At 28.1% G+C, this 14,810-nt stretch overlaps 1 protein-coding gene and 1 long non-coding RNA gene across 4 annotated transcripts; both read right to left on the reverse strand.

The window, feature by feature from the left end:
• Positions 1–2,511: 2,511 nt before the first annotated feature.
• Positions 2,512–5,679, reverse strand: LOC136085081 (uncharacterized). 3 transcript variants are annotated; one of them, XR_010641061.1, is made up of 8 exons: positions 5,540–5,679; positions 4,887–5,024; positions 4,592–4,679; positions 4,386–4,499; positions 4,118–4,306; positions 3,522–3,687; positions 3,369–3,448; positions 2,513–2,965 (listed from the first exon to the last, which is right to left on the reverse strand). It is a non-coding gene; the product is annotated as an uncharacterized LOC136085081 (long non-coding RNA). The 3 variants fall into 3 exon arrangements; XR_010641060.1 differs by having other exon boundaries at positions 2,512–2,965; positions 3,544–3,687; positions 4,592–5,024; XR_010641059.1 differs by having other exon boundaries at positions 2,512–2,965; positions 4,592–5,024.
• Positions 5,680–5,898: 219 nt separating this feature from the next.
• LOC136085402 (uncharacterized) lies at positions 5,899–8,934 on the reverse strand. Its single transcript, XM_065806705.1, has one exon. The coding sequence runs from the start codon at positions 8,932–8,934 to the stop codon at positions 5,899–5,901; it is 3,036 nt and encodes a 1,011-aa protein (XP_065662777.1).
• Between the last annotated feature and the right edge of the window lie 5,876 nt (positions 8,935–14,810).

The raw sequence follows: 14,810 nt of genomic DNA on the forward strand, positions 1-14,810 counted from the left end.
TTTTTCTTATTTAGTTGCTTCTCAAGTACTTTATACTTGGAATAATTAAAGAACATGTTGAATAAGCATCATCTGAAAGTAAAACACTTACTTGATTAAAGCTTGCTAATGCTTTTACTGTTTCTTTTAAGTTAACTATTTCATCTTCATCAAGCAAATTTTTTCTCATATCTTTGTATTGTTGTTTAGAATTAAAGATATCTTTTATGTAGGAGTGAAGTTTAAGCATTCTTTCTGCCATGAGAAACGTGGAGTGCCAACAAGTTTTCACATCTTGAATCAAATGAAATGCGTGATTTCTTTTAACACCTTGTCGCATTTGACTTTCTTCTAATAAATCATTAAGTTGAGATGAATGATTGAAAGATGTAACAATTTTTCTGCACTTAGTTAATGTTTTTGCAATAAAAATAAGTTAGATGAACTATCATTTTCACCTTCTTCAAATAAATCTATGACATTTTTTACTACTAATTGCAAAACATGCTGCATGCATCTTACTGGTTGAATGTTTAAACTAACTTTTAAAGAATTTAAACAGTTGCGTACGTTACTGCCGTTGTCGGATACTACACTTATTATTTTATCATCTACCTTAAGTTTTTCTAAAATTTTCAGTAAAACGTCTTTTAAATTATCTGCTTCATGTCGCCCATTAAGGTATACAAATCTCAAACAAAAACTGATGAAAGTGGTTTTGTCAGAAATATAATGTGCAGTTGCAGATATGTAACTATAGTTTTGACAGGACGTCCACCCATTAGTTGTAATAGATAAAACTTTAGTTGAACATAACTTAGACTTCAAAAGATCAACTTTTTCTCAATATAAATCTGTTAAAAGAGATCTTAACTTTTTTTGGCATGGCACTTTGTACTTTGGATTTAAGCAAAAAACAAATTCTTTAAAGGTATTACTTTCTACCAACATAAACGGAAGGCAACAGGCAATAATGAATATCAAAAGACTTCTATCAATCTTATCGCTATTTTCTTTTGACAAACCACTTATGGTTCTTTTTTTTTCGGCGTTATAATTTTGTGATCATGTTCAAGGTGGTAATCTAGTATACTTTTTGATGTTTTACTTGAATTTTTTTTAGATCTGTTATTACGACATTCATTGCGTACCCATTTTGAGGTTTCCTCCTCAATTGAGTAATATTCGTATGTCGTTTTAGTAGTTTCCTCAATGGACTGTGTATCAATTTCAATTTCTTTTTGAGTACATTAAAAACTTAAACTGGTTTTGCCACCGTTTTGATTTGGAGAAAACGTATTATTGCTTGACATTTAATTTCTTAAAATAAATTTATAGATATTGTTTAGAACAGCTATTTAACTAGCAGGGAACCGTTACTTTGTGGTTTCAATAAGGATATTCCATAAAATTTGTTGCAGTGAGAAATTTAATGAAGTTATCACAATCAAATCAATTTAAAGACATTAAATTTCTTATAAATTTCAGAAATACCAAAAACCATATATAATTTGTGAAAAATAGGTAAATAAAATGTTTTGTCTGTACATGTATTGCCCAAATTGTTATTTTACTGAATTAAATAAAATTATATCGGTTTTTCAGCAGAATAACTTGGTTAAAACAGCTGATATTTTAATAAAAAATAATTTCATACAGAATCAATGACGGATTACAGCATTTCAGGCCTTAGGCAGAGACACTTCGAGGGCCTCATTTGTCATCAAATGAGGGTCTTTTTAAAAAGATCTCTTTTATTAAAATGTCATGTCATGGTCCATAAATTTAGGCATTTCACTACCAAATTTTTTTGTAAGTTTTAGATTGATAAATCATTTTTTCTGTTTAAATTAAATCATAAAATTACTTATATTAACAAAAATATTTAACTAATATATGCTATTTAATTTATTATTTTTCTTTTTAATCTAATACAGTATATATTTGTATATTTAATATATTTGTTTCAGATTAAAATTAGGAGCATTTTTTTTTAAGCAGGCCTAAGGAAACTGCTTTACCTTACACTCTTACGAAAATCGATTTTTCAAAAAGCCAAATTTGGTTTTACGGCTTGTCCCAATAAACGAACCAAATTTGAATATCTAGAAAACCAATTTATTCTGGTTTTACAGAAAACCAAATCATTTCGGTTTTCTGAAAAACCAATTTGAATATCCATATAATCAAACTAAGTTGGTTTTCTAGAAAACCGACGCTATTTGGTTTTCTAGATAATCAAAATTGGTTCGTTTATTGGGACAAGCCGTAAAACCAAAAATTGGTTTTTCGGCAATAACGATAAAAGTAATATTTTATGTCAAAAACACGAAACGCAATTTTCGCATTTATGATTATTTTACAAAACTTAACTTCATGAGTTATGTTTTGCAGAATAGAAATATTCGGCCAGAGATTTCAATTTAATACAAAAACTAAAGTTTAATAATTTATAACCATATTTATATATATTTTTGATACGTATTTATATACATTATATAAATAAATGGTGTTATATATAAATCGTATTCTATATAGAAATATTTATGTGCAATGGAACATATTAATGTACAACTATATTATTTGAAAAATAAAAAAATTCTCTATAAAAACAACTAAAAGTTTGTAAGCGAGTTTAAAAAATAAACTTGATTTAAAAAAAGGTTTTGAAACAAAATAATAACATCAGTATATTATTGAGGTTTGTAATTTATATTACAAGTTCATACAACTAGCAATGTTTTGAATGTTGCCAGGAAGTTTACTATTTCGTTCCAAAACGTAATGCTCTAGAAAAGACAAGGTTTTTTGGAGTTTCTTTGGATATGCGATATCAAAAATATAATATGAACAGATGACAAGACTCAAGCCACAAGTTATATCAGGAACAGAACTGCTTACTCACCCCGTCAACTACAAGACTTATTCGTGTTGGATTTATAGCATCTCCTTCAATTTTCAGAGCTGGGGTAGGATAGATTGGATCCTAATAAAGAGAAGCATAATATTAACAAATATCGAAAATTGCATTAGTTAACCTTATTTAATAATAATAATAATAATAATAATAATAATAATAATAATAATAATAATAATAATATATATGCAAATAATTAGAATAAAAAAATATAAATGTTAAGATATATATGCAAAAAATGTTAAAATATATAATGCAAAAATATATTAAAATATATATGCAAATAATTAGAATAAAAAAATATAAATGTGTATAAAAAAAAAAGTTGACTTTAATTAATTGAGTTTTTAAATAATAAAAAGTGAACTGAATTTTTTCTATCAAATTTTATTCAAATAAATGAATATTAAAATAATTTAGATGATAATGATATACAATCATTTAAATGAATATACTGTTCAACAAAACTTACTAGCGTCATAGTGAATAAGATTGTTTCTTTGCCACAAAAAATGCTTGGAAGAATTAATGCATGAAGGTTTTTCATTATTGCTAAAAATAGGAAAATAAAATACAAAATTTCAGTAACAATTAAATAATTTAATGTTAAATTAACAATTATTACCATCACTAATCTCGTCCAGTACCTCATTGCAAAATGTTTTCCATCTAGCTAACAAAGGTTTTTTTAAACCTATCAACTTCTTTATTCCCTCCTTCATTCTACCCAATAATAACAAGTAGTTATAATCAATATCTTTATTTGTAATAGCTCTTGCTGCTGCAAAAAGCTAAAAATAAAACAAAGAAAATGATATCACAAAGCAGCTAAATAAAGAAAATAAATATTTACTCCCACCCTAACATTGCAGGGGGAATTCTAGAAAAATTTGGGAAGCGATACCCCAGAGCAGCATGAACAAAAACACAGACTAATAAAAAATTGAATTAATACAGAAAAATTAATCTTCCCACGCCAACAAAGAAAAAAAAAATCCAACTAATAGTCTTATTTAGTTTTATTATAATTTTAATTTTGTTATGTATTTTATATATAATTTATGTTTATTTAATGGATATTTCTTTATAAAAGTAATATAACAAATGAAATTTCAGGACTTGCGTTAAATGGGATAATTATTGCTCATATCATGAACGTTGCAGTTTAAAGACAACATTAACAGAGCAATATAGATATAAAATAAATAATAAACCACTTACAACTTTTTCATGGTAAAGTACTGGGAATTTATTTAGGACATCCAAAGTACTTTCATATTGGCATGTATATTTTAATGCCTCAATTGACAAGACAATTTGGCGAGTCAAAAATTCTTTATCAGGTCACAGTTTTTGACACTCATCAACCACGCTTTTTATAACATCTTGAGTTATACCATCATCCACATTCTATAATGTAATAATTAATATATGGTAAGTAATTTTTTCATATAAACATGTATTATATATGCAGCGAAATCGTGCTTACCTTATCACTTGAATGATGGCAGTGACGTTTTGCTGAGTACAGATTAGTAGACTCATTCAGCAAATCAGAGTTAGCTCATTTAAACTTTGCTTTCAACAAATGCACAAGAAGTTTCTGACAATAGAATAAAAGAAAAACTTCTTTAGCTATACAATTTTGTAACATCATTGATATTATTAGTTTTAATTATAAAGTTAAATACTCACATAGCCATTGCAGTGATGAGGTTTTAGAGAAGGATAACTTAGGAAAAGCTCATTTGCTATTTTGTAGAAGTTACTTGTACTGGGAAATCTATAAAGCATTCACTTTGGTGAAAAGCAATAAAATATTTTATTTCAATTTTTATTATTATTGAAGAGATAGTTATATGTTAAGAAATATAAAATAGCAACACTTTGCCAACTTTAATACTGATGATGAATAATGCTTACTTTCAAAATTTGAAATTTATACTACTTTAACTTATAATTTAAACAGTAATCAAAATACAACCCATACTGTTGCTTCATGATATCAAAAAGAAAATCCATAATGCACTCCTTTAGTTTTGTTCTTTATGGAAGACTAAAGTTAATTTCTTTTCTTTTCACAGCAACAAGGAGAAGAGGGGGCAATGTCAGTTTATCTGACGGAATACTAAAAATAAAGTTCAAGACATTCATTTGAAGACCTTAGTGCTAAAAGTCACACAAAAAAAGTATCAATATTGTTATGTGTTCTTTTATTTTGAAAATTCATAAAAATTTAATTAAATTATAATTCATTAGTTATTTAAATATTATATTTACTGATTTTTATTTATTGATTTTGTTCATAAATTTAAATTTTAAAAACAAAAAGACTATTCAAAAAAACGATTATAATGTTTTCTCTTAACTTATTTTTGTGACTTAAGTACTTTTAGCACTAAAGTCTTCAATTATACACAAACTTTTTATGTTATAGAGTCCTAATAATGTAAAAGTATGTGTGCACACACAAAATCTTGGCTAAATAATATTTATACAAATATATTGATACAATATATTTAAAATATATTGTATCAATTTAATTATTTTTTCGTTTAATAATATAATACTTTAAATAAAGAAACATTTAAGGGAAAATAAACAAAGTTATAAATGTTTACAAATAAACAAAACATAACTTACTAAGGTTCTAGGAAACCAAAAGAAAAAAAATTCACGCGTTAACTTTTTTTAAAACTACTAATTTTTCCAATTTAAATTGTTGAAAAACCAATTTATTTTCGTTTCTCTCGCGAAAAACCAAATCATTTTTTGGATATGCCGTAAAACCTTTGAGTTTTCGGTGAAACCGATCGATTTTCTAGATAACCAATGAAGAACCAATTTTCGTAAGAGTGTATAAAAGATCCGCCACTATACCGAATACATAATTATATTTATATTTATATATTTATTAAACACCCACTATACAAGTATACAAGGTAAATTAGAGTTTTATACATGATAATTATAAAAATCCTTGAATTATTATTATTTTATTATTATCTAGGAATATTTTTTTCAAGAATATCCTTGAAGATTGTTCTTTGTTCTTTTGAGTTCCAGCATTCAACTGCACATTTTAGGGTTTGAAGATCCGTTTCAGGAACTAAATTTTTTAAGCCAATAATTTTTATTTTTTTTTTACTTTGAATTATTTTCTCCAGATTTAGTTCATGTTTATTACACAAACCCTTGATACTATCTAAAAAAGGTTGTGGGGCTGTTTTGTTTTCCGGCTGCGACTTAATAATATCAAATGTAATTTTATTGTTCATCAGGCGAATAAATAAGTTGAGCTTGTTTTGTTGTATAGTTATTGATATATCTTCAATAAAGAATAAGGGATGAATATAATTTTTGCTATGTTTTGAAACGTTGAGGAGTGACTTGAGTGCGTTTCTTCCAACTATATCAAGCTTTTGCATTAATACCTTTTTATGTTCACAAAGCTCAAGACCATATGTCAGTGTTGGGACAGCCAAAGTTTTATATAGCTGGACAATGGAGTTTGGGTGAGCAAAACGAATTCCTGATTGAATTAAAGTTTGGATTACTGCCCGGAAATTAGATATTCGGTGATCAATGTTTAAACTATTAAGTGAGGCAAAAGGTGAACTTTTTGTATCCCACGTAAAACCTAGGTGATTAAGTTTATCATGAAGTTTTATTTTTTTGTTGTTGAGAGTTATTGTGCAGTTTTTAATTTGCTTTTTTCCGGTGAGCAAGAACTCGGTTTTGTCAGCATTCAATTTTATACAGTTTTTGTGTGTGTACATATTACAGGTATTAAGAAGCTTTTGTAGGCCAGAAAGGGTGGAGCTAAGGAGTATAATGTCATCAGCATATGCTACAACACCCGTATAGTTTCCATTGATTGATGTACCTACGGTGCTTTCATTTTGTAAGGTATCTAGTAGATTTTCGGTGTAAATGTTATACAAATAAGGCGAGAGAATAGATCCCTGTCTCACTCCTTGCGTTAGATAGAATGGATATGATTTGCAACCTAGATAAGAAACAGAAGCACTACTTTCATAGTATAATGATGATATGGTATTAACAATATATAGAGGGAGTTTTTTATCATTGTAGAGTCGCTCAAACAGAATGTCCCAGTTACAGCTGTCAAACGCTTTTTCAGCATCGAGGGAACAGAGATAGACAGGTGAGTTGTTGTTGTTATAGTGTTTAATCGTTTCACTAATAACAAATTCGGCGTGTAGGGTTGAGCTATTTTTAGTGAAACCGAATTGAAGAGGATGAGTTTCTTTTATTTCTGGACAGATTAGTAGGATGAGATATTCCATTAGTTTCGTAAAGATTGGAATGATGCTAATGCCGCGGTAATTATTTGGATCAGTTAGCGATTTTTTATATGATTTAGCGAGTGGTATTATGAGTGATGTAGACATCGATTTTGGGGTCTGCCCATGATTAATAGAAAAATTAAAGAATTTTCTGAGCCATTCTGTTAGTGCTTCACAGCTCGCATTCTTTAAATGTTCAGCTGAGATTCCAAAAGCGTCTTTGGATTTGTTTAATTTAAGGCGAGAAATAACCGTTTTTATATTTTCATCTGATATTATTACCTCGTCGAATTTTGTACAAGGTGGAATTTCAAAATTTGAAGAGGTATATGTGATTGCTTTAGTATTTAATCGATTTTCAAAACTGTTGGCAAATTCTTTCGTGATTGAGTCTTTATCTTTTTTATTATTTATGGTGTACAATTTCGAGTTTGCTTCGTTTTTTATATTTTTGAAAGTATTCCAGAAATTTTTTGGATTTGTATTTTTTAACTTTTCGATTTTTATGTATTTTTTGTACAGGTTTTTGTTTTGAGCATTTTTGATAGCATTGCGGAAATTTTTACGAGCCATCCGGTATCGAATAAAAATTTGAGAGTTTAAATCTTTTAGGAACCCATTTTCCCGCCATTTTTTAAAATAAAATGAAAGAATATCTTTACTGCGGCTTAACTCGGGTGTCCACCAAGATTTTGAATGCAAAGACGGTTTTTTCCCGAATAAATATTGACTAAGTGCTTCAGATGCAGATTTTGTAATAACAGTATATACCTTGATAAGTTCTTCGTCGTAATTTTCATTTGTAAAATTGTGACGATTAAAATTAATATTTAAGCAATTGTTATATAGTTGTAAAAAATCATTGTTATTCCAGGCATAATTTGGAATGCTATAATTTTCTGATTTTTTGTGATTGTTTTCTTGAGAAGATTGTCCGATAATTCCAATTTCAATCGATACTGGTAAATGATCACTCATATTTTGAGATAAAAAAGGAATTACGAAACAATTTGAGTACAGAAGAGACGTATACCTTGAGAGAGCTATGTGATCTATGTAAGATGCGTTTGGTAATGTATTATGGCGATACGTTATCTTAGGTCCAGAGCCTTTTGTTACGTCCACTAGTTCAAGTTCATTCGACTTAATAAAATCTGATAAAACCACGGAGTAGTTATTTTTCGTATAGCTAGCTCTCTTTAAAAAATCATATATTTCGTGAGGAAAAGATTGAAAGTCCCCAAGAACAATAAATTCAGCAACACCCTCGTAGTTGTTAATAACACCGGAAATTATATCCAACTGACTCTTGTATTCCTCCAGCGATGTTTGATTATTGCGCGACGATGAGAGATAAATGCCAATAATTATAATATTAGTCTGATTTTTTTTAAGATTTATTGCGAAGATGTGATCATCTTCATAAAGAATAATAATGTTTTGAAACAAATGTTTCCGAATAAAAAACGCGTTTCCGCCAAACGGCCGACCCTGCTCATGTTTGTTAGCCTGGTGGAAAAATGAAGAATGGGTATTTTTATATATATTTTTTATAATAAAATGTTCTAGTTTCGATAACCAGTGTTCACATATAAAAGTTATGTCATGAGAGAGAATCAACGATTTAGTATACTCAATGTTGGACTTTAGACCGTGGCAGTTAAAAGTACATAAATTAAATGTTGTTGTTGGAAGTTTTTCTTCCTTTAAAATATTCCCTAAATCCATTTTGATCTATGAGAATCTTCCTGGTTTCCGTTAGTTTCCAGATTTTGAAATATTTTAGTATATAAACGTTTTTTTCGGTATGGTTTAACTATTATATTGTTATCCCATAAAGCAGGGTTAAATATTATATTTTTTTCTGTGTTGTTTACGGAAACTTTGTACGATCTGTTGTATTCATTTTCTTTATTCAATATAACAGATAAGGGGGTGATTCCTATTTCTGTTTCTAAATAGTTTTTAAAAAGTTCTTCATTGATTTGGTTGCTTACCCCTCCGACAAAGATGTCAAATTTACGAATTATTCTTTCACCTGCAATTGTTTTATTTTCAGAAATTTTTGTTCCGAAAACGGGCTCTGAAGTTCTATGTTTTTTTACTAATGGACAATTTTGTGTTTTGTGATTAGATTTACTATTTCGGCACACTAAAGTAAAATCATTTTCGTCATTGTTGGTGTTTGATGCGCGTAGTTTGTTATCGATTTTGGTTTTTTCGTTTATATTCGTTATATTCGTTATATTAGTTAATTTATTTTTTACAATTTTTAAAATAAAAATAAAAGTAAATAGTTTAACAGATATTTAATTAAACAATATAAGTTTAATAAAAAACTTTAGTTGTCTGAATTTTACAATCTAATTGTCGTAAATAAATATATTATGACTTTAAGAATGTAGAGCTAACTAGTTTACGAGTTTTTACATCAAAAAATGATTGGAGGTGTTACATAAAGGAAATCCGAATATAGTTCCGGCACAAAGCATAACCTTAAAAAAAATATTGCACCATCTATTTTTTATAAATTTGTTTCACATAATTATTTTATTATTACATATAGTTTAATTATAAATTGAAAACTATTTCTCTTGAAAAGCCTGAAAAATTCTGAAAAGCAAACCTTTAAATTCATGCACTTTAGCAAATTATAACTGTAAATTGTAACTTACAGCAATTCGTAAAGGCAACTGAATAAATTCTTGGAGATCTAACCTCTTCACAACTAACGCATAATAAGATTTATAAAAGTTATTTTTGTGTAATAGTCATAATTAGGGAGTTTATATAATTTTTAGGCCAACTTAAATAATTTATTTTTTTAATAAATTGTATTTTTTAAGATATTTTTTTTTTTAAATGGTTGTAACCACCTCTGTAGTTTACACGGTCGCCGCAAGTTGATATCACGTCAAGAGCGCCATTAAAATTGTTGCTGACTAAAAGAGAAAATGAAAGTCCTCACTTTTTAAAATTTGCTGACCGGCTGGGCTGAAAGGTCTACATTTCCTGATTGACTTATCAAGTCATATTTAGTAAATAAAATAGAAATAGAATCAATAATAATATATTAGTTGTACCCTACTTCAAGGTCACATATCTCGAAGACTGGACTGTTAAAACATTTATTATATTTTGACATTACAATAATTTTTTTTATTACAATAACAATAAATTGTTATTGTAATATAAAGATGAACTATAATACAATGTTTATTGTTATTGTAGTGGGTCATTAGAATGCATTTTTTTTTTCAAATAATGTTATTGTAATATGAAGATGAATTGCAATACAATATTTATTGTTATTGTATTACAGTATTACAATAATTGTAAATAACAAGTATTGTTATTTTTCTAAAAAAGTTGATACAATAACAATAGTTATTGTTTCTGTTATTGTTTTTATTACAATTACAATAGTCCGAACTCTAATTGCTTGAGCTAAAATTGATAAATACTGCAATGATAGGTCTCAGCTTCCATTCACAGAGTAATAGCACATGATGGGAAAAATATTTTTAATTTACTAGTTTCATTTGGTTTAATGGGAGAGAAAGCAGCTGAATCTTGAAACAGAATTTATAAATTTATTGTAAACATAATGTAAGAAAAAAAAAGTAGAAAAACAAACTTATTTAACATTTTGATTCAAGGTATACATACTTCTGATCCCCAAGTTAGTTCAATCTCATTATTTAAAAGATTGAAAAATAAGAAAATATGATGCCAACCGAAAAAAGTTAAAAGTATGTTAGCAGTTTATAGTGGTGATTAATAAAATGTTGAAAACCTTGACGAAAATCTAGAATTAGATATAGATGTAAAAGATCAAAGTTTCAAACTGTATAATCTGTATAATGTATAACTTTATATTTGTTTGCCTACTATAAAAATTTATTAAAGTCATAAAAAAATATTTTAAAAAATTGCAGTGATTCGGTTCAAATGATTGGCGTTTGGAAACTAGAATACTCCAAAAGTTTATTTATTTTTTTATTATTAGTTTTATTATTACTATTAAAAATAAGTTGAGGATTAAAAAGACTTTTATTCTTATTTAATAGTCTGTTTTAAAGTTCGAAAGATAATAACTTTAGAAACAATAATAAAGTTTTCATCCTCCCCAAAATGAGGATGTTGTAAACTTTACATGATCATAACTTTCAGAGAATAAAAAATTTGTCGATGAAAGATAAAACCTGTCAAATGAATTTAAATTTAGTATAAGATAGCAGCAAAAATCTTTTGTCGGACTTTTTTTGGGAGGGGGGGGGCGGTTTGGATTGGGGGAAAATTAATTAGGTAGGTAGCTAATTAGGGGGTATTTTTGATCATGGGCTTCAATCACTGAAAATGTTTTATAAAACATATTTTGACTCAAGCATGAACATAACAAGTTTGGAGTACAGGAAAATTGTCCATTATTTAAACATATAAAAAATCTAACTGGTGTCCTCAACACTCATACGCATCTTTCCTTTTTTCCCCTCCTTGCTGCGCCTATGAGGTGGTTAACCACAAAAATAAAAATAACATCTTAAATCTCTATTTTACTCAATTAAGGCCTAATATCCACATAAATACAACGATTATATTTTTGGCCATCTATTTCAATGGAATGTTCCCACTGTGTAGTGGTGTAACTGTTAAGTTACTTCTTATGGCTTTTAATTTTATGGTTTTTAACCATAAAATTAAAAGCCATAAGTAATTTTTTATAATTAAAGCTATTAAGGTTTGTAGGCGGTGACGAGGTCTCGGATACCGTAAAATAATCTTTAATTTACTGAAATTATGAGTTTTTTTTGAAGTGTACCTTTTATAAAAATTACTATTGTCTACTAATTACTATGTTGTTGCTTATTAACTACTATTATTTTTTAATATTTTTTTAATAATTACATTAAAGTGTACATACTTCGACTGATATAGCCATAGGCGCAGTGGAGTGTGCATACATTGATTGTGGTTTAGGGTTTGAGCACACATTAATTTAGTAAAAAAATATGTTTTTGTATTACTAAAATATTCAAGATAATATTAAAGTAGTTTCTCTGTTTACACTGTCTGCAGTTAATTTCAGAATTATTTGCCGACACTGCCGCCAATTACCACCAATTATTTTAGTTAACTTATTCAAACAAAGAAGACGGAGCAGTTACTTTGTACTTTGTTAGAACAAAGAACAAGATTCAAGTACTAAATTTAGTTTTCAAGCTTTTTCACACAACATTTTTGTGATTTTCAAAATTATAAAAAAGTTGTGTTTTATATGAGAAGTCTATGGTTTCAATTAATGCTTTACTTGCTTACTTGAAAGTATCTTTGTGATTCCCAAACTGATGTTATTAAAATATCGAGAATTTAAATAAATGTTTATAACCTTTTTTAAAGAATTTTATTCTAGAACAAATATTTTTTCAAAGTTATTAATGTCGGTGTCAAGTATGCTAGTAGATGAACTTTTTGTTTGATTAAAAAAAAAACTTGGTTATTAATTCTCTACAATCAATTTTTTCCAACTTTAAAATTAATGTTGAAATCCGGTAATAATTATTGGGTAAAAAACCCAGTGTTCGCCATGCAACTTAGTCTTCGCCACTTGGTCACTAAAAAACATGAAGAATGAAAAAAATTTGAATGAAAGTACTCAGACTAAGCCAAGTGAGAAACTATCTCTTTAAGTAGGTTTCTCTGAAGCACAGGCAACTGTGTCATACATAACCCTGAATGTGATCAATACATTTTGTAAACACAATATAGGATTGGAACCAGGGCCAGCCCAAGGAATTCTAGCGCCCCGGGCATGGATTTAAATTGTGTTCTTTATGAATTATGCATTTTATTTGTAAGTAACTTGATAGTTATTATTAAAATCTAATGGGGTAGTTATTATATAAAATCTAATAAAAAGTGTTGATATTTATTTCTATAAAAAATAAATATCAACGTTTTACCTTTTAGATTGAGGATTGATTAGTTAAGGAAATTAAGGTCTAAATACAAATCATAAATCGTTTATTTATAAAATTAAACAGGAACCAATTTAAACTTTACATAATACTAAAAGTTTATTTTTTCTAGCCTTTAAATCGGCAAAGTTTTTAATTATTTCGGTTATGTCTAATTGTGTTGCTATATCCTTTTCGATGGGTAATATAGCTAAGTTATTCAATCGTTCGTCACTCATAGTAGATCGTAAATAGTTTTTTATTAGCTTCAATTTGATAAAACTTCTCTCACCACTTGCAACAGTAGTTGGTATGGTAAGCATTATTCTTAATGAAATCCAAATATTTGGAATTTTGCAATCCACTTGATTTTATAAAGTTCAAGACAGTTAGAGGACGTCCAAGAATACATTTAGGAAAAAGGGTGGATGAAGATTTCTACCTGTCAAATAATTATGCGCCATTAATGTCACAGTTATTTCCCATTTTTAATTTCAAATGCAGAACTTTGAAAAACTTAAGTAAGTCAATGTCCGCAAGTAATTTCTTCAGGTTATATAAAATTCCCCACGTTTTATGAAATTCATTCAGTTGTTGAAATTTTTCTTGAAGAGATGCTATGGCATAATCTAAAATTAAATTAAAGACGTTGTTTTTAAAATTGTTCTTTGGAGTTAATGCAATCTCATCTCTACTCTCATTAGCAAACATTTGTTTTTACGGCGTAATCTTTTTTCAATAAAAATTGGTTCAACTTTCAAAGATTCAGCCAACTCTTTTTTATCCACGAAAGAATTTTCAAAACCAGTTACCCTATATTCTGTCACAAATTCTGTACATGATTTCATAAGTGAAACTACTGAGGTTATATCCATGGCTGCAGATAGCATAGATTTGTCAAAAAAGAAAAAGTGCTTATCTGTTCAGATAATGTATAATCTTCATGTTTAATGGAAATATCAAAAGAGTCTGTTTCACTCAAAGTTACTAAAGCAGCGTAAATTTCCACTATTTGGTACCGTATTGGTTTTAAACATTCAATTTGACTTTCCCATCAAGTTTCACAAAGAGGTTTAACTGTAAAACTGAATACGTGACCTTTCAGTATGTTTCATCTAGATACTGAAGCTGAAAACAGTGTATATGTTCGTTGGAAAATTCCGAAAAATGATATCGACTCAGTACAAGATGTTGCTAAAAATATTGGGCAACTAAGCGGTGCCGTAGCAAGCTAAAATAGCGCCAGGGGTCTGAGAACATTTAGCGCCTACCCACTAGAAATGGCTCTGCCATTTAGTAACTTCTAATTACGTTTACAGGCTGTGGTTTGAACCTTTGAGAGATATTAACAAAAAAATTTAAAATGGCCCCAATAAAAAAATTCTTTAGCACTTAAAAATTTATTAACAATAACAAATAAGTTTAATATACATCAAGTGAAATTAACTTTTCGTGCTTTTATGCATGCAAAATTATCTATAATTTGGTCATAGTTTACTTTCTTTGCTATTTCATTCTCAATTGAAATAATAGCCAAACTGGATAAGCGTTTTTGTCCCATGGTTGATCGCAAGTAACTTTTGATTAATTTAAGTTTACTAAAACTTCTTTTCACATGTTGAAACTGTCACTGGAAGAGTAAAAAAA

This window comes from Hydra vulgaris, chromosome 09 (genome assembly GCF_038396675.1).
Source record: "Hydra vulgaris chromosome 09, alternate assembly HydraT2T_AEP".
In the NCBI taxonomy this organism is placed as follows: domain Eukaryota; kingdom Metazoa; phylum Cnidaria; class Hydrozoa; order Anthoathecata; family Hydridae; genus Hydra; species Hydra vulgaris.

Coding starts and splice junctions, on each gene's coding strand:
- LOC136085402 (XM_065806705.1), bottom strand. CDS start 8,934: ATGGATTTAGGGAATATTTTAAAGGAAGAAAAACTTCCAACAACAACA.